Genomic DNA, 23,437 nt, shown 5'->3' on the forward strand with positions numbered 1-23,437 from the left:
CTTCACTGATCTACAAGAGGAAATATACTTTCTTCATCCACCTTCAGAATACTATTTAGAATCTTATACATTTTAATCAAGTCACCTCTTGCACTTCCAAATTCCAGTAATGCTACCATTTTACTAGGCAGCAGTGTTTGAAAAGGCTCATTTATGTATTTCACAGAATGAAAACCTGCTTTGTTGAGGAACAACTTTTCAGAACCATGTGTCTACTTTTATCTTTCAGTCCAAGCAATCAAAAAATCGACTCAGCAGTACATTGGACCCAGAGTTGATGTTCCACCCAGAAGTACTTCCAAGAGCTAATACACTCAACTTGACTACGGAGTACTCATTCCTGAGGACCAGTGTTCCACGAGGACCCAAAGTGGGCAGCCTTGGAATGCCAAATGCTCTTAAAGATGAGAAGACTTTGCGGCATTCAAAGACCAGCAAAATACGATCCCTTGCGGATTATAAAACAGATAGTTCAGAGGCCAGCAGTAGTATTGGGAGGTCTTCCAGTGTGGAAACATTATCCCAGAACAGGACTGGTTCATCCACATCTGTCATATCTGAAATAGGCCTTGCATTAGAAAATGATAAATTGGAGAGTTCATTGCATATTGAGGACAACAACTCTGAGATAGATGGCAGCGATCTGGGTGCGAGGCAAGATGAAATTGAAAGTGATAGTTCCTCGTACAGCAGTATATCTACCACTGGTATTTATGGGACTATGTCGGTGCTGGACAGCAGGCAAAAAAACACATACACTGTTGATGGGCAAGAAATATTATCAAATGACATGGGGCAGTTTCCTTCTATTGGGGAGGTGTTACAGGCTGCGGCAGCAGAGCATCAGAGCGACCATCAGGAAGTGAATGGAGCAGTGCGGAGCAGGAGAGACAGTATTTCCAGCAGGTAACTGTGCAAGTGATATGCTGAAAGAACTTGACATAGGAGTTGTTAAAAGGAAATTCACTATTTTAATATTTTATTCGACAAAAAAAACTTTTGTTAAGATGACCTGTGAATTCTTCATAGAAACCAAGTGTTTAAGGATTGCACTTTGCAATCAGAATCTTTAGAATGATAAAAGACAAAATACCCTTAATGTCGCATCTATTTTATCAAATTGGCTTAATAATGCTTATAGTATATTTATTTGATAAAATGCTGACTATATCAATTTTTAAAAAGCAAAATTCATTGATGTTTAGAGTAGGAGCATAAAAACAGGGAAGACTTGCTAAAATTGTATAAGACACTAGTTAGACTGTACCTAGAATAGTGAACCCTTTTGTTCACCTGATCTAACGGTTATACTGGCAGCAAAAGAAACTGTTCACTAGATAGGTCTGTTTTACGGTGGAATTGTGAAAAGTTGATTAGGCTGATCCTGTACTCATTAGTATTTTGGAAGAGTGAGAGGTTTTTTTTGTTATTCATTCAATGTGGATATAATTGGCCAGACCAGTGTTTATTGCCCAGAGGGTTAACCATATTGCTGAGAGTCTGGAGTCACCTGTAGGCCAGGCTATGTAAGGTTGGCAGATCTCCTTCCCTAAAGGGCATTTTCTGACAATAGGCAACAGTTTTATGGCCATCATTTGACTCTTAATCCCAAGTTTTTATTGAATTGAGATTCCAGTATCTGCTATGGTGTGATTTGAACCTGGGTCCCCAGAACTTAATATGGGTGCCTGAATTAATGTTCTAATGGTAGTACAATTAGGCCATCACCTCCCTTAACATGTAGTGACCTTATTGAAACATAAAAGATTCTTATGAGGCTTGTCAGGGTGGATTCAGAGAGGGTGTTTCCCCTTGTGGGAGAATCTGAACCCCAGGTCATAATCTCAGACTAAGGAGCTGCCTTAGACAGAGATGAGGAGGAATTTCTTCTTCTAAAGGAAGTGAATTTGGAATTCCTTACCACAAAGCTGTTCAGACTGTGTCATTAAGTGGACTCCAGACTTGAGATGGGTAGATGTTTAATCGATGAAGGAGCTAGGTATCATGGGGAAAAAGTAGGAAAGTGGAGTTGAGGATTATCAAGCCAAGATTTCATTGAAAGATGGAGCAGGTTTGATGGGCTGAATGGCCTAATTCTGTTCCTCCCCTTATGGGAATGTCTTTTTTGGGACTGGCCTTGTTTCTCCTTCTAAAAGTGAATTCAAAGTCTAAGGCAAAATAAATAATATATTAATTCTATTCCTTTATTGATTTTAATGTTTATTGCATCAATAATAGCAGGGACAGTAGCATAGTTTTGTTACTTGTCTAGTAATGCAAAGGTCTAAACTATTAACCTAGAGAAACTGGCTTGGCTCCCACCATGTTATCGAAGGAATTGAAAAAAATAAAATAACAGCATTTCTACGTCCGATGATCCTGCCTCACTAACTATCTGATGAAGGAGCAAGGCTCCGAAAGTTTTTACTTCCAAATAAACCTGTTGGACCTGGTGTTGTGATTTTTAACCTTGTCCACCTAGTCCAACACCGGCACTGCCTCATCATAAAATATGTTATCATTGTTGGTGTTGAGCATGTATTGCTGGAAAAGCACAGCAGGTCAGGCAGCATCCAAGGAGCAGGAGAATTGACATTTTGGGCCAGAGTCCTTCATCGGGAATGACTAAGGGCTCTGGCCTGAATGACTATCATTGTTTGTGACTAGGAAGTTTCTGGATTGTTTTGAAAGCCCAGTGGAATCACTGGATTCCTTTTTTAAGGGGGGGCATTTGCTGTTGGTCCTGTCTTAGTGATACTGATGTCCCATGAGTTAATAAGGTTAAGGCTTTGGAAATAATGAAGCCATAACTCTCGTTGATTGCACAATAGCTAGATTGGTACTGTGATCAATTTTGTCTCGTGCTATGGTCATTGCATTGTGAACAGCTATTAACAAAAGTTTGAGTTGTGTTAGTGGAGCATATGCACCCATTTACCACAAATAAAACAGAATTAGAGGGTTGCATGTGAATTCGAAATATAATGGGGTTGCTAGAATTGTTTGCTTTTTAAATGACTACAAAGTGAATGGTGTGTTTGAAGTCAGCTATGTTTATAATTTTGTTATGCAGTATCTCTGTGGAAAGCTCTGTGGCAGAATCTCACGATGACCTGATGCAAATTCTGAAAGAAAAAATGCGACTTGAGGGGCAATTGGAAGCTCTGTCTTCTGAAGCTAACGAGGTGAAAAATACTATTTTCATTGTCCTGTGCTGTGCTTAGGATGGGGTGAGGGATGGAAGGGGCTGGACAAGAGAGAAAAGGGAAGAGAACAAAATGGCCCGACATTTAAAATCACTGTCATTCAGCAAAGTAGATTTTTGGTTACCCAATTACCCAAATAGTTTTTGATTGTCTCTAGTTGGTAGATACTCATGAGATGCTTCTCCATTTTTTGACATGCTTTTCTCAATGCTAACCAATTGAACCAAATAGACCTTTTTAATCCATTGGACGTATTGTTGAAAATAAGGAGGTTTTTAATGTTTCTATAGATGCTTTTTAAATTATGAGAATCCAAAGAAGTGCACTGTAGATGTGTCACTGTGTCTTACATTTTTGTGTGTGTGTGTGTGTTGTGGTGGATGAGTGGAGAATGAGACGGTTGCGGGGGGAGGGGATTCACTTTTTTTGGTATTCCTTGCTTAACTGGTATGATTCAGGTTTTGGAAGCTTTTGACTGCTCATAGTAGTGTTAGAAATATTTGTGCAAGTACTTTCTTCTTCATAACTCCCACAAGCGATATAAAATTTCAAAATGTCACTTACTTGGCTTGTAGATAATAATAGATTTTTTTTGAATTCCTAAAACTGTGAAGTTCTTTGTATTCATGTGAATTGGGTTTGCATATTTTTTCTTTAAAGGAAGCTTACATGCTCAGTCTGGGGTATCCTGACATTGATGTTGAAGCAATTAAAGAAAAAGTATAACCAATCTTTATTAAGGGTAAATAGGGCATCATGAACATTCTTTTTAATTTCTAAGGGTTTGAAAGAGAAGACTGAATTGCAGGCTCAATTAGCAGCTTTAAATGCGCAACTACAGGCACAAAATGAGCAGAAGGTGCTCAGTGAGGAAAAGCAGAGTATGTTGAACTCTGAAGTAAACACCTTACGACAAACATGTTCCAGCCTCGAACAGGCCATGACTGAGCTGCAGACGAATCTTGAGTCTAAGAATGCCAGCTTAGCTGCACTCAACAATGATCTTCAGGTATCAGAGGAGCAATACCAGAGACTGGTGGGAAAAGTCACAGAAATGCAGCAGGCACTCTCCAGCAGAAATGACTCCGGTATGTCTTTACAGAATAATTGAATCTTTGATTAGTAGGAGCATGTTATAGCTTCTGCTTTTTGGTCTTCTCCTCTCCTATATCTGATGTTCTGATTCTTGCCAGATACCCATTAACTTGCTCTTTTTTGCTTTTTCCTGTATACACCCAGGTAATATGTATTGGAAATTAAAAAAAAAACAGAAGTTGCTGGAAAAGTTTAGCAGGTCTGGCAGTATCTGTGAAGAGAAATCAGAATTAACGTTTCAGGTCCAGTGACCTTTCCTAATATGTATTGGAGGCTGTTGGCTTGTGGGACATCATGGAGCCCAAGCCAGTTCTTTCTCACTCTTCCCACTAAGAGTAGCTAAATAAACTCATCCTTACCCCCCCCTTCCTACTACCTCTCCCTGGTTTGGGGCAATGAAACCACTGTATCAACCCAAAGTAGAATAATGAATTCAACATAAATGGGGAATCCAATTTCTCAGGTTACTGGCTGGAACTGATTGTCCAGTTATGGAGACCGTAGGATGTTTCTTACTTTAAAGATGTCAGATAAATGTAAGTTTCTAGCCAGATTATTTTTAATAGACTTGGTACAATCTCTCATGTGACCATTCAGTCTGTCTCCTGAATTGTATGAAATTTTAAGTGTAAAGACTTCATAGTATCGTGAAATCCACATTAAACTGTTGCAAATACTTCTATAATTTTCAACAGTGAATTATGCTTTTAGAGCTCCCAAGGTATAATTTCCTAACGAGCTACATACTCTTTCTTAATTTCCAAAATTTGTTGGATTGGTTAGTATTGAATTTTAGAATTAGATTAGATTAGATTACTTACAGTGTGGAAACAGGCCCTTCGGCCCAACAAGTCCACACCGACCTGCCGAAGCACAACCCACCCATACCACTACATTTACCCCTTACATAACACTACGGGCAATTTAGCATGGCCAATTCACCTGACCCGCACATCTTTGGACTGTGTGAGGAAACCGGAGCACCCGGAGGAAACCCACGCAGTCACGGGGAGAACGTGCAAACTCCACACAGTCAGTCGCCTGAGTCGGGAATTGAACCCGGGTCTCGGGCGCTGTGAGGCAGCAGTGCTAACCACTGTGCCACCGTGCCACCCTTGTTAGGCATATGGGACTTAGGAGCAGTATTAAGCCATTCAGTCCTTCAAGCTTGCTCTGTCATGGTTGATCTGGTTTGTGTCTGTATCCCACTTTCCTGTCTTCCCTCTCTATAGCCCTTGATTTCTTATGTCTATCAAAAATCTGTCTTAACTTTGCCTTGAATGTATTCATTGACATGGTTTCCACTATATGGAGAAGAGAATTCTACATACCAACAGAATTCTCATCTATACCTTTAAAGCAGGATCACTTATTCTTTAACTCTCTCTCCACACAAGGAAATACCCTGTCAGTATCTACCCTGACAAATCATTTCAGGATCTTGTATATTTCAATAAGATTGTCTGCCATTTTTCTGAACACCAATGGATATCGTGCCCAGCCTGTCCAAGCTTTCCTCATAGGTTAACTGCCTCATTCCAGCAGTGAGTGAAATGAATCTTCTCTGAACTATGCACAACACTGTTTTCAATTTCAAAAGAAAACAGAAGTATACACATTATTCCATATGAAATTTCACAAATGCTCTGTACAACTGGAGTAACAAGTCCCTACTTCTATATTCAATTGCTCTTGCAACAAATGAAAACAATTAATTTGCCTTTCTGGATGTAGGCTTGCTTGCTGAGCTGCGAGGCTCATTTTCAGGAGTTTTGTTACCCTACTGGGTAACATCCTCAGTGAGCATCAGGCGAAGCAATGCTGAAAATTCCCGCTTTCTATTTGTTTGGGTTGGTGATGTCATTTCTTGCGGTGAAGTCAATCCCCCCCCCCCCCCCCCCCCCCCAAAAACACCCGTGCTCTGGTTTCATTTCACAGTCCAAAGATGTGCAGGTTAGGTTGATCGGCCATGGGAGATGCAGGGTTACAGGGATATGTGGTGGAGGACCGTTCTGGGTGGAAAGCTGTTCGGAAGATCAATGTGGACTCTATGGGCCTACGACGTATAGGAATTCTACGTACCATTTACACTCCGGTCTATCTGTACCTTAGAATTGTGCAGTCTCTCTCCATTCAAATAGTATCCTCTTTTATGTTCTGCCCATTAAAATGAACGCATTCGCATTTTCCTACGTAATAGTAGGTTTGCCAAATTTGTTTGCACCCATTTAACCTGTATATATTCAGTTGTAGGCCCTGGAAATGTTCCTGTCAAATTTCCGACCTATATTGAAATCATTAGCAATCTTGAGTACCATATATTTGGCACCAATTTCCATGTCATTGTTATAGATTGTAAATAATTGGAGCATTAACACTGATATTGTGCAATTACACTTTGTTATAGCCTGCCACTCTGAAAAAGGCCCATCATCGCTATTCTCTGCTTGCTGTTTCCTAACCATTCCTTTTAATCAATGTGTTCTTTATAGATATTATGTAATAATTGCCTAATTGAATAATGTTTCGACAGGAGAGATTTTAATAGTTACATGAACAATTAGTGTGTTAGGTTTAGTGAGTATTTTCATGCTATCCTTCCAGTTGACTATGAAAGGTGTAGTTATGTGCTTGTTTTTGTCTGTGGTTACATTGTTCTGGACATTAGTTTAAACTAAATAAGTGGCTGATGTAAGCAAAATGTAGATAGAAGAAACTGGCCTGCAAATTATTATTCTGAAGTGTGTTTAATTTTTTTTCCCCCAGTTCATGCTATTCAACAACAAATGACAGTCCTGCAGAGCCAGCTTCAGCAGGTACAATTGGACCGCGCCACTCTGACAAGCCAGCTCAAGGCTTCCCAATCAGAAATAGCTTCTCTGCAGCAAGTCAGGCTATGGTACCAGCAGCAGCTGACACTGGCACAAGAGGCGAGAGTTCGGTTACAGAGCGAAATGGCAAATGTGCAGGTAAGGTACCATGAGATTTTTATAACCTTTCGGTACTCGTGTTCCACTTAGCCTAAACCGTTTTGCTGTTTTTGCATTCAAAGTTTAGTGTGGATATCACATATAGCCAATGACTTTTTAAAAAAAAATTATATCACTTTAATATGTATATTTAAATATGTGGCTGTTACTATTTTGCCTTGGGTTATCTATAAGTGAGTACAGAATCTGGTTAAAGTTAATCTTGAAATGATTTACTGGAGAGAAACTGCAACTTGACATGAAACCAAGTAAAATTATAATTTATAATTCAAATTAAGTGTTAGAGAAATTCAGGTCTGGCAACGTATGTGGAGAGAGAAATGTTTTGATATGACTTTAGAACTGTTTCTCTCTTTGGAGATGCTGCCAGACCTGCTGAGTTTCTCCAGCATTTTTTTAGTTCTCCAGCATTCTGCAGTATTTTGCTTTTAAAATATTGTTTATGGTACACTCAAAACAGTTTTTTTTTTGCATTCTCTGAGTTTTGTGGTTCTGCCATTGTTTCAGTGGAGATGGTTTTGTTTTACTTGCAGGCTGGTCACATGACCCAAGCAGCAATGCTGGAGCATCTGAAAATTGAGAATGTGACTCTTTCTCAACAACTTACAGATACTCAGCAGAGATCAATCAAGGAAAAGGAGCGTATTGCAATGCACCTACAAAATATTGAGGTAAAGATGTAGCACTAAAAAATGAATTGTACTAATTTCCTGTGACTGAGAGGTCTGTGCATGACTCTGCAACTGTCAACAAAGTTTAAATTTGATTCTAGTTTCTTTTAACATTTAGTCCTGCAAAGCATTGAAACAATTTTTTTGTTCTTGAAAGAGTTTTTTAGCATTGTCAATGTGTTGTAATCCTTTCATGATGAAATGTAAAACAATCTTTAAAAAGTTTGCCTAGACCTGTTTGCCAGGTAATGAGTGCACCGTAGTGATCACTAGTGTGAGATCATTATAATTTCAGTCACACCAGATGATCATGAAGAGAAGACCAATTGAACAAGTTGTTTACATTTTCACGTATCCTCCTGAAGAAGAATGAAGATGCATTTCTCACTTGTTAAAATGGTTTTAGTTCTATTTATGTCATCCTTCATTACAATAGGAAATTTTAATTTTTGTACATCATTGTAATTTATTTATTCATTTGATTTAATATAATTGTTTGTCACAAGATTGTTTTTTTACATTAACTGCATTGATCTTTAGTAGTGAGCTATTGAAAGTACAATAAATAGGATTCATTACCCCAAAACTGTAGACCCAAGTCAGCCTTTCATGCAGTGATGCAGTGCTACAGTGCAGAAGGATCCAGTCTAGAAACTCATTTGCATTTCATGGTATGGCAACTTGAGAGAAGCGGTCTTAATTGTTTCATTATAGCTGTTATTAAATTATTCATGATTGAACCACTACTATTGAATTATTTCCTTGTCAAATGTGACTTCATCGGTCCACAAATTTTGTGATTTTTTAAAAAGTATTTGAAAATGCCCTTTGTTGCCTTAGGTTGATATGTTGGATCAGGAAAAAGCTTTCCAGCAGATCCAAGAAGCTAAGGCACTGGTGGAAGATGATCTGTCACGGAGACTTGAAGAGTTTGAGGAAGAGCGTGAACACCTTCAGAAACTTGCTGATTCAGCTACTGCATTGGAGAGGCAGCTTGAGGAGGTGAGGAGCAAGGTCATGGTCATCTGATTATGATAACTCCACTTTGCTGCCTATCTCTCATCAATAACCCTCCACTTCCCATGTGGGTGAGGCAAGAGAAAAGGAGTCAAGTTATATGTTATGAAAAGAGGAAAAAAAATGTGTATAACCTTAGTTTATTCAGCAGCTTTGTTATTGCATCCTTTTGAACATTACAAACTGGTCCAACACCAGTTGTTTTTGTATTACTTTTGATATGTTGCTATTATTTATAGAAATGTAGGCATTTGCTCACAACAAAGACCAACAACAAATAAATGGATGAATTGGTAAATTACTGACAGCTTTGGTTGAGGGAAGAATATCAGGTCAGAAGCATTCCTTGCCTGTCTTTTGAGTAGTACCGTGGAAACTTTTATATTACACGAAACATTAGAGCAGCGGACCAGGCCTAAGATTAATGTCTACAGAAAAACAGCATCTCTGACGGTGCAGTGCTCCTTCGTACTCTGCTGAAGGTCAGTCCTAAGGTGTGCACTTAAGAGTTCAAAATAGAGGTTGGAATCTCCGACTTTTGACTTGGCAGAATGTAATTAAGATTGTAAACGCCATATCACGAGCATTAGGTGTTCTCTGCTCTGAGCACATCTGTCCAAGTGAACTTAGTTAGCTAATGTGATCTCAAATTTTCAGAAAAAGAAAGTTCCTCAATTGCACTATTTATCTATTTCTTAACGTTTCCAAAAGCTTGTCTCTAGAGTGCACTGTGGCAATACAGCTCTTCTATGGAAACAGTTAAACACTTTTCTTATTTCCCCTCTCAAATGTGAACTTGTATCCCTTGTTCATCCATGTTCTTTTCTACATTTAACTGTAATTCTGTCTTGAACTGTTATTAATGTTTATTTCTTTGTGATTCTCATTCTTAGATGTATTGAAAATGTCTTTTCAGGTTAAGTTAACCTTGCATCAACGTGAGCTCCAATTAGGAGCTTTGGAACAGGAACAATTGGACCTACTGAAACAGTTGACTGTCTCCCAGGAATCCATGCACACCAAGGACCAAACCTTAAATGAGTTGCAGGCACGTTATGATGAGCTGGAGGCCCACCTAACAGAGGTCCAAACTGAAACCAGTGCCAAAGATGAAACAATTCAGTCCCTGCAGAATGAGAAGATTGTCCTGGAAGTTGCACTGCAAGCTAGAAAGACAGATAAGGCTGTGCTGGGGGAAGAAACTAAAAAGCTTGAGGAGGACACTGTGATGGTTTCTGAAATCCTCGAACAGCTTCGGCAGGAAGTTGCTGTTAAGACTGGACTGGTAATTAAAACTTAACTGTTCTACAGTACATCATGCTTGAAAGATGAAGGAAAATTTCATTAACTATTTCATAAATTTCAAGAAAATATTCAAAATGTTATGTTACAACCCATAAGAATAAGTCACTACCTGATGCATGATCCAATGATATTTTCAGTCCCTATTTTGTGAGAGATGAAAATAGAACTTGGGTGAATAAAATTTACAACAAAAATAGTAAACAATTATGTAGAATAACAATAGGAAATGTTTAAAATGGTGTTCAACAGAATCCAGGAAAATGTATTGCATTTTAAAAGTATTAAACAGAAATTCAAACAAGGCATCACTGATGAAGAATGGATCATAGGAAAGAGGTGTAAGAACAGTAAGGAGAGCATGATGAGGTAGAGTATGAAAGCTATAGCAGGAAGTTAAACAATTAGGAACGTTTTAAAAAAGGTATTAAATTATCAAGAAACATAAAGTCTACAGGCATGTACATTTTTAAAGTAAGTCATAATGGAAATTGTGGCAAAAATGGGCAAAATGGGATGAAATAAATAGTTGTGATTGTGAAATGGCAGAAATAATAAAGTTAAAAATCACACTCACGCAGACCCTCTCTCATAAAGAAGATCTTCCTCTGTGACATATACTCCCACGCTGACACACTCACCCTCTCACAGATGTATACCCTTTACATTCTCTCTCACATACGCACGTTCTCTCTCAGACACTCATAAGCCCCCCCCCACACACGTGTATAAGTTTGTGGGGTATAAATTTGGACTTGCAGAATTACATTTTATTTTGCTCAAAAACTGCATGAATCCATGTAAGATTCTATAAATCTTTTTTTTAAGATTAGAATCTGTTTGAGCATTGTGGCACAGACAGTCTCTCATAGGGCACCTCACGCCTTCAGTGTGGACCGACATGACACAAATTGTTAAAGTTCACTTGAGAATGCAAAAATGTTTTGCAATTTACATATGAAAGAACTGAAAACAACATATTCATTCTAAAAGATGACAGACTTAACGAACAATCCAGGTCTTTTTCAAGATATAATTTCAGTTACATCACAATGTAAACTACGAAATTACCCTCCATTCGGAAATTAGAAATCTTGCAGCAAGCAACACACTTGCTAATTCCACAAAACCTTGTCTACCATCTGCAAGGCCCAACTCAGGAATATATTGGGATATTCCCCACCTGTCTGAAAGCTCCAATAACACTTGAAGCTTGACACTATCGAGGACAATCCGCCTGGTCGATTGGCACCACGTCCACAAGCATCCACATCTTCCACCATGGGTGCCTAATAGCAGCAATGTGTACCATCTACATGATGCACTCACCAAGAGTCTTTAGACAGCGCCTTCTAGACCCATGACCATTAAGAAAGGTAAGGCTACGGATACATGGGAACTCCACCATCTGCAAGCTCCCCTCCATGTCAAACAGCATCCTGATTTGGAAATATATCTCCATTCAGAGATCATAGAATCCCTACAGTGTGGAAACACGGCATTCAGCCCAACAAGTCCACACCAACTCTGAGTATCCTATCCAATCCTGCATTTTCCCATGGTTGATTCACGTTACCTGTGGGTAATTTAGCATAGCCAATCCATCTAACTTGCACATCTTTGGACTGTGAAAGGAAACCAGAGCACCTGGTGGAAACCCAGGCAGACACTAGGAAAATGTGCAAAATCCCCCCACAGTCGCCTGAGGATCACTTATGAAAATCCTTCTACATCACTGAGTCAAAATTCTGAAACTCCTTTCCTAGCAGCATTATGGGTGTGTCTACACCAAATGGACTGCATAGTTCAAGAAGTCCGCTTACAACCTTCTCAGTGACAACTAGGGAGGAGCCATAACGGCTGGCCCAGCAGCAGTGCTCAATTCACGAGTGAAAGTTCTTAAAAAACTTAGCACTAATGGATAATACTACTCAGACCACTCGGAATAAGAATTGAAAAGCAAATCATACTATTGAGGTCAGAATAAGGGTACCTTACTTTTAATCTCTTTTGACTATTATCAATCTTGGGTGCCCAAGTTAGGGTGTGTTTCAGTTTCCTTCCAAAACCTCCCTCCCCTTGAGAATGAATGTTCAGGGAATTGGTTTTATTTGACAAGCTAGTAACTTGTTTTTTTTTAATGAATACTGGTCTTTGTGTACATTAAGACTTGGGTATTGCTGGACAGTTTTTCAAAACTTTTTATCTTGTATGCGTTAGGATAAATCTCAAGGATACCAGTTCAAGAGGAAAACCACAGGAAAGTGATGATTGGTTGATAAGTGAATTCTGATAGAGGTGTAACAGAGTCTAGAAACAAATTAAACACAGTAAAGTATTATAGTATTATCGATCATGGGAGTTTTTAAAACAGGTAATAAATTTGTTCAGAAATGTCTGGATCACAGGAATTATGATTTTGGATAATTTATGGGCGGCATGGTGGCACAGTGATTAGCACTGCTGCCTCACAGCGCCTGAGACCCGGGTTCAATTCCCGACTCAGGCAACTGACTGTGTGGAGTTTGCACGTTCTCCCCGTGTCTGCGTGGGTTTCCTCCCACAGTCCAAAGATGTGCGGGTCAGGTGAATTGGCCATGCTAAATTGCCCATAGTGTTAGATAATGGGTAAATGTAGGGGTATGGGTGGGTTGCGCTTCGGGGAGTCGCTGTGGATTTATTGGTCCGAAGGGCCTGTTTCCACACTGTAAGTAATCTAATCTAATCTAATTACCTATGAAGATCATTGTAAAACACGTGGTATAATTCCTACTTTGAAATAAGCATTACTTTCCAGTATTAGTAAACGGACATCTCCTGTAAAGTTACATGTACGTTTATTTGTCTTTTTATAGGTAGAAAATATGCAAAAGGAGAATACCAGCTTCAAGAAGCAGACTCAGAAACTAAAAGATCAACTTGTACAACAGAAGGTATCTGTTCTTGCAACTTGTAACATATAGTCCAGTCACTTGAAGTTAGCATTATTTACATGTTTAATAGATTGCTCTGAAAGTGATCAGAGGAATGGTATTAGTGGAACAGTATTAATGGATTTCAAAATTTAATTGAGCTTTCAATGACCTCTTCCTTCAGGTAATGGTGGAGGCCTATCGACGTGATGCAAATTCAAAGGATCAACTAATGAATGAGTTGAAATCAGCAAAGAAAAAGCTGGAGTCGGAGGTCAAAGAACTGAAACAAGAGATGGTTGTGTTGCAGACTGACAAAAAATCCGCACAGAATGAGCATTTAAGATTACAAAAAGAAATTTCTCGAATTCACCAACAAATGACTGATCTAGAAACCCAGCTGCAGTTGGCACAGGAAGAACGTGATGAATTGAATACAGAGCTTCAGGTACGCAGTCAATTTGACATTTCATGAGTAACTGGACAACAGTGTTACTGAGTTGGTTTTGCTTAATTTCATTGTTTTTGTCAATAAATCATTACATTTGTCCTATTATACTTTCTAATAGTCAATGCAGTTTGACCGAAACCACCTAATATCACTTTCTCATGAGAATGAAGAACTGAAGAAGCATGTGGAGCAGATGCAGGAAGAAGCTAAAAAGTGAGCGTTTTTTAAAAAAAATTAAATGCGATTGCTTATGTTCCTGCTAATTAAGGAAAATACGCAAGCTTTGTTTTAACCTTTATGACCTGGCACTCGGCAAACTGGCAAATATGGCCTCAAATACCGTATTATTATGTCCAATTATTATAGTTTTTAAATTTATTTATCTCAATGCAAATATACTGTTATTTGATCAAATGGCAACATGAAATATCAACAGATGATTAAATTTTGAGTCAATATTTCCTCACTCCTCTAATCTACTGGATTTCAGAGTAGTCAGTTGAGAGTGCAAGTGAGAAGGCTCTCTGCTGCTAAGTATTATTTGTGATTTATGCTGTAAATAAAGTATAACAGTGATTGTATACCCCTGCGTTACATTTCTATAACTGTGTCTTTTTTACATTGATTATGTGGACCTCTTGATTATGCGGACTGTTTGATCCAATCGGTATATTCCTGGTCCCATAAGTGCTGCTTAATAAAAGGCTTGATGTATGTCACTGAGTATAAATTTCCAAAATAAGGTTTGGGCAACAATAGTCAAGGTTATTGAAGATGGTTTCCTACTTCCCTCTGTAATCACAGGGGACTTCCTGGAACATTGCAGGACAAAACTCAAAGAACTTAGTTTTGTAGAATAAAGCGCGCAGAAAGTTGCTATTCAGCACATGGTGATATCTTTTTAATGGTACTATTAAACTAATCTCGCTGTCCTTTTCTGTCTACACGTTTTCTGTTTTAACTTTTTCAATTACTTAGAGTCATAGAGATATGCAGCATAGAAACAGCCCCTTCGGTCCAACCCATCCATGCCAATCAGATATCCCAACCCCATCTAGTCCCACCTACCAGCACCTGGACCATATCCCATCAAACCCCTCCTATTCGTATGCCCATCCAAATGCCTTTTAAATGTTGCAATTATATCAGCCTCCACCACTTCCTCTGGCAGCTCATTTCATACATGTACCACTCTCTGGGTGAAAAAATTGCCCTTTAGGTCTCTTTTATATCTTTTCTCTCTCACCCTAAACCTATGTCCACTAGTTCTGGACTCCCTGACCCCAGGAAAAAGATGTTGCCTATTTACCCTATCCATGCCTCTCATAATTTTGTAAACCTCTATAAGGTCACGCCTCAGCCTCCGACGCTCCAGGGAAAATAGCCCCAACCTATTCAGCCTCTCCCCATAGCTCAAATCCTCCAACCCTGGCAACTCCAATACCTTGAATTTTCTATGGCCTCAGTTACGTGTTGATGATTTAAAGGCATGTTGATAGCTACTCATTTATTCCCCATTTCTTGTTCTAATTCCTTTTAGCACATTATATAAGGAATTGTTGGATTCATTTTCCTGAAGTTTTGAATCAGCATCACCTTGATTTTTGTTTTTCCCCAGAGGTATCTCTGAACAGAAGACGCGAATGAAGAAGCTTGGCACAGATCTCAGCAGTGCGCAGAAAGAAATGAAAGCCAAACATAAAGCTTATGAGAGCGCCGTTGGTATCCTGAGCCGTCGACTGCAAGAAGCCCTTGGAGCAAAAGAATCGGCTGAAGCAGAGCTCAGCAAGTTGAAAGATCAGCTCACAGAAGGTGGAAATGATAAAATTCTTCAAGTATGTTGCTCTTTCTAAATTGTAGATTGTAAATGTATTTGTTTTGTAGAACTTGCAAATTTGTGTCTAGGGCAAAATAGAATGTAAGTGTAACACTTCTGTTTAAGGAGCGAGGGCAGCAGAAGATAAGAAATTATGGGCTGGTTTGCCTGACCTTGGTCATTGATAAGAACTTAGTGTCCATTATTAAAGATGAGATGGCAGAGTACTTGGAAGTGCATGATAAAATAGGGCTAAGTCAGCACGGCTTTGTCAGGGGGAGGTCATGCCTGAAAAGTCTGTTAGAATTTTTTGAGAAGACAGCGAGTGAGTTAAGCAAAGCAGAGCCAGTGGTTGTGATTTTTTTGGATTTCCAAAAACCTTTTTTGACAAAGTACTGCAGGGGAGGCTGCTAAATAAAATGAGAGCACATGGAGTTTGGCATAGGTAGAGGATTGGCTGGCTGACTGGCAGAAGGGTTGAGAGTGTGGTGCTGGAAAAGCTCAGCACCTGGGGCAGCATCCAAGAAGCAAGAGAATCGACTTTTCAGACAAAAGCCCTTCATCAGGAATTATGCCTGCTTGACTGACAAAAGGGGTCTTTTTCAAGATGACGGCCGGTGACCAGTGAACTGTGGTGAGGATCAGTGTTGGGACCACACTCATTAATGCATAACATGAATATAAGAGGGACTGAGAGATTATTGTTGCTGAGTTTGCAAATTGCACAAAGCAAGCAGACAAACTGCAATGGAATTTGGTCATGCTAAGAGTGGACAAAGAAGAGGCAGATGGAATACAATATGGGAAAGTGTGAGGTTATGCATGTGGATAGAAAGAGTAGAGGTATAGTTAATTTTCTAAACTGGGAAAGGCTTTGTAAATCTAAAGCACAAAGGGACTTGGGAGTTCTAGTTCAGGATTCTCTTAATGATTAACATGCTGGAGTACAGGAGCAGAGATCTGCTGCTGAGGCTGTATAAAAATAATCTGGTCAGTCTGCATTTGGAATAGTGAGAGAAGCTTTGGGGCCAATATTTAAGGAAACGATGTGCTGGCATAGTAGAGGGTCCAGAGGAGATTTACAAGAATGATCCTGGAGATGAAGATTTTGCTATGTGTGGAGATGTTGAGGTCTCTGGGTTTAGAAGGATGAGGGACCATCTGTTTTAAACTTCTAGACTATCAGGCGGCCTGGATAGAGTGAAATGTGGAGAAGACTTTTCCACTGGGAGAGACTAGGACATGAGAATACAGCCTCTGAGTGAAGGGATCCCTTCAGAACTGAGATGAGGAATTTCTTTAGCCACAGGTTGGTTAATCTGTGGAACTCATTGCTGCAGAAGGCTGTGGAGGTCAAATCATTGTAGAATCACTACAGGTTGGGAATTAGGTCATTCGGTTCAGCAAGTGCACACTGACCCTCCAAAGAGCATCCCACTCAAACCCATCCCTCTACCCTATTCCTGTAACCCTACATTTCCCATGGCTAATCCACCTAATCTGCACATCTTTGGACTGAGAGGAAATCTGGGCACCTCTAGGAAGCCCACGCAGGCACAGCAACAATGTGCAACCTCCACACAGACAATCAGCCAAGGGTGGAATCTAACCTAGCGCTGTGAGGCAACAGTGCTAACCATTGAATCACTGTGCTGTGGTTTTTTTTTGAGACCGAAGTAGGTTCTTGATTAGTTCAGTGGTTCACGGGTTAAAGGGAGAATGGAGGAGACCAGGGTTGAGAAACACATCGGCCATGATTGAATGTTGGTGCAGACTTGATGGGCCAGATGACCTAATTCTTTTTTTTGTATGCTATGGGCTAAAAAGGAGTTTTATAAAATGTTGCAGCACAGAGGAAGACCATTCAGAGTATGATGGCTATCCTGGCTCTTTGAAAGATTCATTCAATTTGTCTCAGCCCCCTGCTTTTTCCTATAAACCTTAAAAAAAAGTCTCTCTTGGCATTCTAAGGCATCACTTACAGGATTTGCAAGAGAAGTTGTAATAAAATCTTTTTAAAAAGTTCCAAAATTAAACTAAGGACTGAAGCTGAGTTTCATTTTAGTGACAAAATATTCTGTGCCCAGTGGTTATGATATTGGGCTAACAAGCCACAGATTCTGAGCCAGATTCTGTCATAGCAGCTATCATGGTCACAAATTTCCATGCTATGGAACACTAAATACCTGCCACCACCATTTTCTCAAGGCTGCTCAGAGATGGACAATCTGTTTGGGTATATCTTGTCCTGAAAAAGAACTGTGAAACTGATTCCACTGCTGGTTTTATTATTTGCCACTTAGGCAAAAGTCCAGGTTGTTTCGAGAGGTATCTAAAGTTTATTGTAAAACAAAAAAGAATTCTATAAATTTTCAGGTCGGGCAGCAACTGTGGAAAGAGACAGAGTAACGAACATAGGGGCAGGAGTAGGCCATTCAGCCCCTCAAGCCTGTTCCACCATTCAATGAGTTCATGGCTGATCTGTGCCCTAACAATAGACAATAGGTGCAGGAGTAGGCCATTCTGCCCTTCGAGCCTACACCACTATTCAATATGATCATGGCTGATCATCCTTCATCAGTATCCTGTTCCTTATCTTAATAACCCTTGATTCCACAATCCTTGAAAGCTCTATCCAACTCTTTTTTTTCTTAAATGAATCCAGAGACTGGGCCTCCACTGCCCTCTGGGGCAGAGCATTCCACACAGCCACCACTCTCTGGGTGAAGAAGTTTCTCCTCATCTCTGTCCTAAATGGTCTACCCCGTATTTTTAAGCTGTGTCCTCTGGTTCGGCAGTCACCCATCAGCAGAAACATATTACCTGCCTCCAGCGTGTCCAATCCTTTAATAATCTTATATGTCTCAATCAGATCCCCTCTCAGTCTTCTAAACTCAACAGCATGCAAGCCCAGTCGCTCCAGTTTTTCAGTGTAAGGTAATCCAGCCATTCCAGGAATTGACTTTGTGAACCTACGCTGCACTCCCTCAATAGCCAGAATGACTTTCCTCAAATTTGGAGACCAGAACTGCACACAGTACTCCAGGTGTGGTCTCACCAGGGCCTGTGCAGCTGCAGAAGAACCTCTTTGCTTCTATACTCAATCCCTCTTATGAAGGCCAGCATGCTATTAGCCACCTTCTGTACCTGCATGCTTACCTTCATTGACTGGTGTACAAGAACATCCAGATCTCCCTGTACTGCCCCTTTACCTAAATTGATTCCATTGAAGTAGTAGCTGAAAATGGGTTGCTGGAAAAGCACAGCCACATATTTTCAGCTCTGATCTCCAGCATCTGCCGTCCTTACTTTCTCCATTTAGGTAGTAATCTGCCTTCCTGTTCTTTCCACCAAAGTGGATAACCATACATTTATCCACATTAAACTGCATCTGCCATGCATCTGACCACTCACCTAACTTGTCCAGGTCACCCTGTAATCTCCTAACATCCTCATCACATTTCACCCAGAAACGCAGCTTAGTATTTACCACCTTCTATATCATTAATATATATTGTAAAAAGCTGCGGTACCAGTACTGATCCCTGCGATACCCCACTGGTCACTGCCTGCCATTCCAAAATGGAGCTGTTTATCACCATTCTTTGTTTCCTTTCAGCCAACCAACTTTCAATCCAAGTTAGTACTTTGCCCCCAATACCATGTGCTCTAGTTTTGCTTACTAACCTCCTATGTGGGACTTTATCAAAAGCTTTCTGAAAGTCCAGGTACACTGCATCTACTGGATCTCCCTCGTCCATCTTCAGAGTTACATCCTCAAAAAATTCCAGAAGATTAGTCGAGCATGATTTCCCCCTCATAAATGCATGCTGACTCTGACCTATCCTATTACTACTATCCAGATGTGTCATAATTTCATCCTTTATAATAGACTTTCCCACCACTGAGGTCAGACTAACTGGTCTATAATTTCCTGCTTTCTCTCTCCCACCTTTCTTAAAAAGTGGTACAACATTAGCCACCCTCCAATCTGTAGGAACTGATCCAGAATCTATCGAACTCTGGAAAATAATCAGCAACGCATCCACGATTTCTCAAGCCACCTCCTTCAGTACCTTGGGATATAGACCATCAGGTCCTGGGGACTTATCAACCTTCAGACCTAACAGTCTCTCCAACACCAATTCCTGGCAAATATAAATTCCCTCAAGTTCAGGTCCTTCAGCCACTGTTACCTCAGGGAGATTGCTTGTGTCTTCCCCAGTGAACACAGATCTGAACTACCAATTCAATTCTTCTGCCATTTCTTTGTTCCCATAATATATTCCCCTGTTTCTGTCTTCAAGGGCCCAATTTTAGTCTTAACCATTTTTTTGCCTTTCACGTAACTGATAAAGCTTTTACTATCCTCCTTTATATTTTTGGCCAGTTTACCTTCATACCTCATTTTTCTCTGCGTATTTCCTTCTTAGTAATCCTCTGTTGCTCTTTAAAAGCTTCCCAGTCCTCCGTTTTCCCAGTTATCTTTGCTATTTTATACTTTCTCTCTTTTTAACTTTATATGTTTCTTAACTTCCCTCGTCAGCCACGGCCACCCATGCCTCCTCCTAAGGTATTGCAACATTGAACTTTGGCCAGCTCCTCCCTCAGAGCTCTATAGTTTCCTTTATTCAACAGAAATATTGTCACTTCCGATTACCCTCTCCCTCTAAAATTGCAGATTGCAGCTTATTGCATTATGGTCACTACTTCCCAATGGCTACTTCACTTCGAGGTCCCTGACCAATTCTGGTTCGTTGCACAATACCAGATCCAGAATTGCCTTCTTTCTGGTCGGCTCCAGCACCAGCTGTTCTAAGAATCCATCTCGGAGGCACTCCACAAAGTCTCTTTCTTGAGGTCCAATATGATCCTGATTCTCCCAGTCTACCTGCATGTTGAAATCCCCCATAACAACTGTAGTAACATCTTTGTGACAGGCCAATTTCAGCTCCTGATTTAACTTACGTCCGACATCCAGAGTACTAATTTGGGGGCCTGTAGATAACTCCCAAGAGGGTCTTTTTTCCCTTAGTATTTCTCAGCTCTATCCACACTGACTCTACATCCCCTGATTCTAGGTCCCCCTGCGAAAGGGACTGAATATCATCCCTTACCAACATGGCCACCCCCTCTGCCCATCAGTCTGTCCTTATGATAGCACATGTAGCCTTGAATATTCATTTCCCAGGCCTTGTCCATTTGAAGCCCCGTCTCAGTTATCCTCACACTATCGTATCTGCCAATTTCCAAAAGAGCCTCAAGCTCATCCATCTTATTTCTAATGCTTCGTGCATTCATGTATAGTATTTTTAATTTGTTACTGCCCTCACCCTTCCCATCCTATTTCACTCAACCTTACAGCATGATCCCTTTTTGAGTTTTCTGCCTCATTGATACAGTTGTCTTTCTTGACTTCCCTTGTTCTAACTTTCCCTCCAATTTCCTTCTTAAATCTCCAGTTTGTCCTCCCCCACTACTTAGTTTAAGCGTAGCTGTGCTGCAGTAGCAAACCTGCTTGCCAGAATGCTGGTCCCTAACCTATTAAGGTGCAAACCATCTCTCTTGTAGAATTTATATTTACCACAAAATATACCCCAGTGATCCAAGAATTTAAATCCTTGCTTCCTGCACCAGTTCCCCAGCCACACGTTCAAGTCCATTATCTCCCTGTTTCTGGCCTCACCAGCCCGAAGAACTGGAAGCAAACCGGAGATGATCACCCTGGGCATCCTGCTTTTCAGCCTTCTTCCTAGTTCTCCGAAGACCCGCTGTAGTATGTCCCTCCTCTTCTTCCTGACATCATTTGTGCCGACATGTAACACCACCTCTGGCTCTTCACCTTCGTCCTTGAGGATTTCCTGCACTCTGTCTGTGATGTCTTTAACCCTGGCACCAGGAAGGCAACACACCATCCTTAAGTCCTGTCTGCTGCCACAAAAACCCCGGTCAGTTCCTCTCACTATGGAGACCCCTATTACCGCGGCTCTGTGCGATGTCCGACTCTTCCGCTCTGTCTCCATGCCAACTTTTGATTGACAGACCCGGCCGCCTCGCAGATTGGCAGTGTCATCAGTCTCTACTGTTTCCAAAAGATTCAACTTGTTCCTGACAGGTACTTCCCCCGGGGTCTCTTGCACCTGTCTCCTCTCTGCCTTCCTCATCATCTGCTCTCTTCCGCTCTCTTCTGGTACGATGGTGTAATAACCTCGCTGAAGGTCTTGTCCAGAAAGATCTCGTTCTCTCGGATGAGCCTAAGGTCCTCGAGTTTTTTCATCAGTGCTGCAATATGCTCTGTCAGTAGCTGAACGTGCGCACACTTTCCACACTTATGAGCCAGACACATCAGAGCCATTGACCTCCCACATCAAGCACGTAGCACACTGAACCAGCTTGGCAGTCATGTCTTCACCCTCTTCAACTATGGCGTAATCACTTCACTCAACCTCCTTGTCAAATACTCCTGAGCTAAAGCCTCACTCTTCAATCCACAGGAACTTCCTTGGACCCTCTCTTTGGGGCAAGTCTGTGGACTTTTAATTTAGGTTGGAGGAGGAGGGAGGGAGGGAGGCCCAACTTTGTAGGACCTGGGGTCTAGAACACACCCACTCAAATAGCAATCACTTACCTTCCCGACTGGCTTTGCGCTCTGCCTTCACTTCGGCCCAGCTCCTGCCGCTCTCTGATGCGAAAAAGCATCTAACTTTGTCTACCTGCCTTTGATCCATCTCCCCTAATACCTTTGCTCCACAAAAATTTATCTATCCTAGATTTAAACTTAACAACTGATGCTTTAAGATGGTGACTTCTTCAGAACTAATGATTTTCAATCTGAAATGTTAACTCAATCTTGCACGCTCTCTCTCTTGCGCATGCTCACCACCCCCACCACCACTCCCCTCTTCTCCCCCACCCCATCTCTCTCTCTCTCTCTCTCACACACACACACACACACACACACACACACACACACACACACACACACACACACACACACACACACACACACACACTCTCTCTCCCTCTCCCTCTCCCTCTCCCTCTCTCTGACAAATCTGCTGAGTTTTTCCAAGAGCTTCTGTTTTCATTTCAGGTTTTTCAGCATCTACATTTTTTATTTGCTTGTGTGTAGCTAGAGTTTTGTTGATTGAAATAAAGAATGGTGCAGCTCAGTGGAGCCATAGATTGACGAGCTGCAAATTTCCAACATTTGTTACCCACTTGTTAAGCATGTGATCGCATTTGAATGCTATAAATAAGCCATGAAGAGCCCTGTATTTGCCTTGAAGATAAGAACTGGAGGTCAGATCATTCTGGTTCGTTAGAAGAGTTGCTTCTTCTGTCAAACTCTTGAATAATGTGATCAAATACTTCCCAATTTCTGACAGGTTATATACGAGGTGATGAAGAGGAATTGGCAGGACGTAGTTTTTTTTCCACACAGCTTTCATATTCAGACAAATTGTGCAATGTTTTCTTAAGTATTCAATCAATACAACTCTTGTTTGATTTTACCTGAAATGAGACGTGTGGTGCCAATATAGAATGTTTGCTTCGGTGCACCAGGCTTGCTGCAGTTGGGTTCATTTTTGGCTGAAAAATGCAATGTGGTTTTTGGCATTACTGTATTGATGAGGTTGTTTGGAGCTGGACTGGCACGTTATCTTGTTACCTCTTTGTATATTAATAGGAACGAATTCAGGCTTTGCAAACAGAACTGCAGGCAGTAAACTACAGCAAAGCCACACTTGAAAAGGAGTTACAGGCAATCATCTCCCTTACCAGCCAGGAACTTGAGGATTATAGAGAGAAGGTTTTGGATCTAGAGGATGAGGTAAGACCTAAACCAAACCAAGCTGTGTGTACAGATATTATTACTAACCACACCTACCTGATTTCATGTGACTGGGCTGGCAATCTAGAGGTTCGGGCTAATGTTCTAGGGGCATGAGTTCAAATCGCACCACAGCAGTAGGT

General features: G+C 40.7%; 1 protein-coding gene across 5 annotated transcripts in view; it reads left to right on the top strand.

Moving 5' to 3' along the window:
* golga3 (golgin A3) overlaps positions 1–23,437 on the top strand; it is a 73,788-nt gene that overhangs the window by 30,787 nt on the left and 19,564 nt on the right. For all 5 annotated transcript variants that reach the window (XM_060843402.1, XM_060843400.1, XM_060843404.1 and 2 more), the window contains 12 exons: positions 230–906; positions 3,074–3,185; positions 3,988–4,294; positions 7,068–7,270; positions 7,825–7,962; positions 8,803–8,964; positions 9,896–10,264; positions 13,137–13,214; positions 13,378–13,641; positions 13,763–13,857; positions 15,263–15,479; positions 23,151–23,294. In XM_060843402.1, coding sequence (XP_060699385.1) covers positions 230–906; positions 3,074–3,185; positions 3,988–4,294; positions 7,068–7,270; positions 7,825–7,962; positions 8,803–8,964; positions 9,896–10,264; positions 13,137–13,214; positions 13,378–13,641; positions 13,763–13,857; positions 15,263–15,479; positions 23,151–23,294 — 2,766 coding nt within the window. The remainder of the gene's footprint in view (positions 1–229; positions 907–3,073; positions 3,186–3,987; positions 4,295–7,067; positions 7,271–7,824; positions 7,963–8,802; positions 8,965–9,895; positions 10,265–13,136; positions 13,215–13,377; positions 13,642–13,762; positions 13,858–15,262; positions 15,480–23,150; positions 23,295–23,437) is intronic.

Source organism: Hemiscyllium ocellatum, chromosome 24, assembly GCF_020745735.1.
Source record: "Hemiscyllium ocellatum isolate sHemOce1 chromosome 24, sHemOce1.pat.X.cur, whole genome shotgun sequence".
Classification (NCBI taxonomy): Eukaryota; Metazoa; Chordata; class Chondrichthyes; order Orectolobiformes; family Hemiscylliidae; genus Hemiscyllium; species Hemiscyllium ocellatum.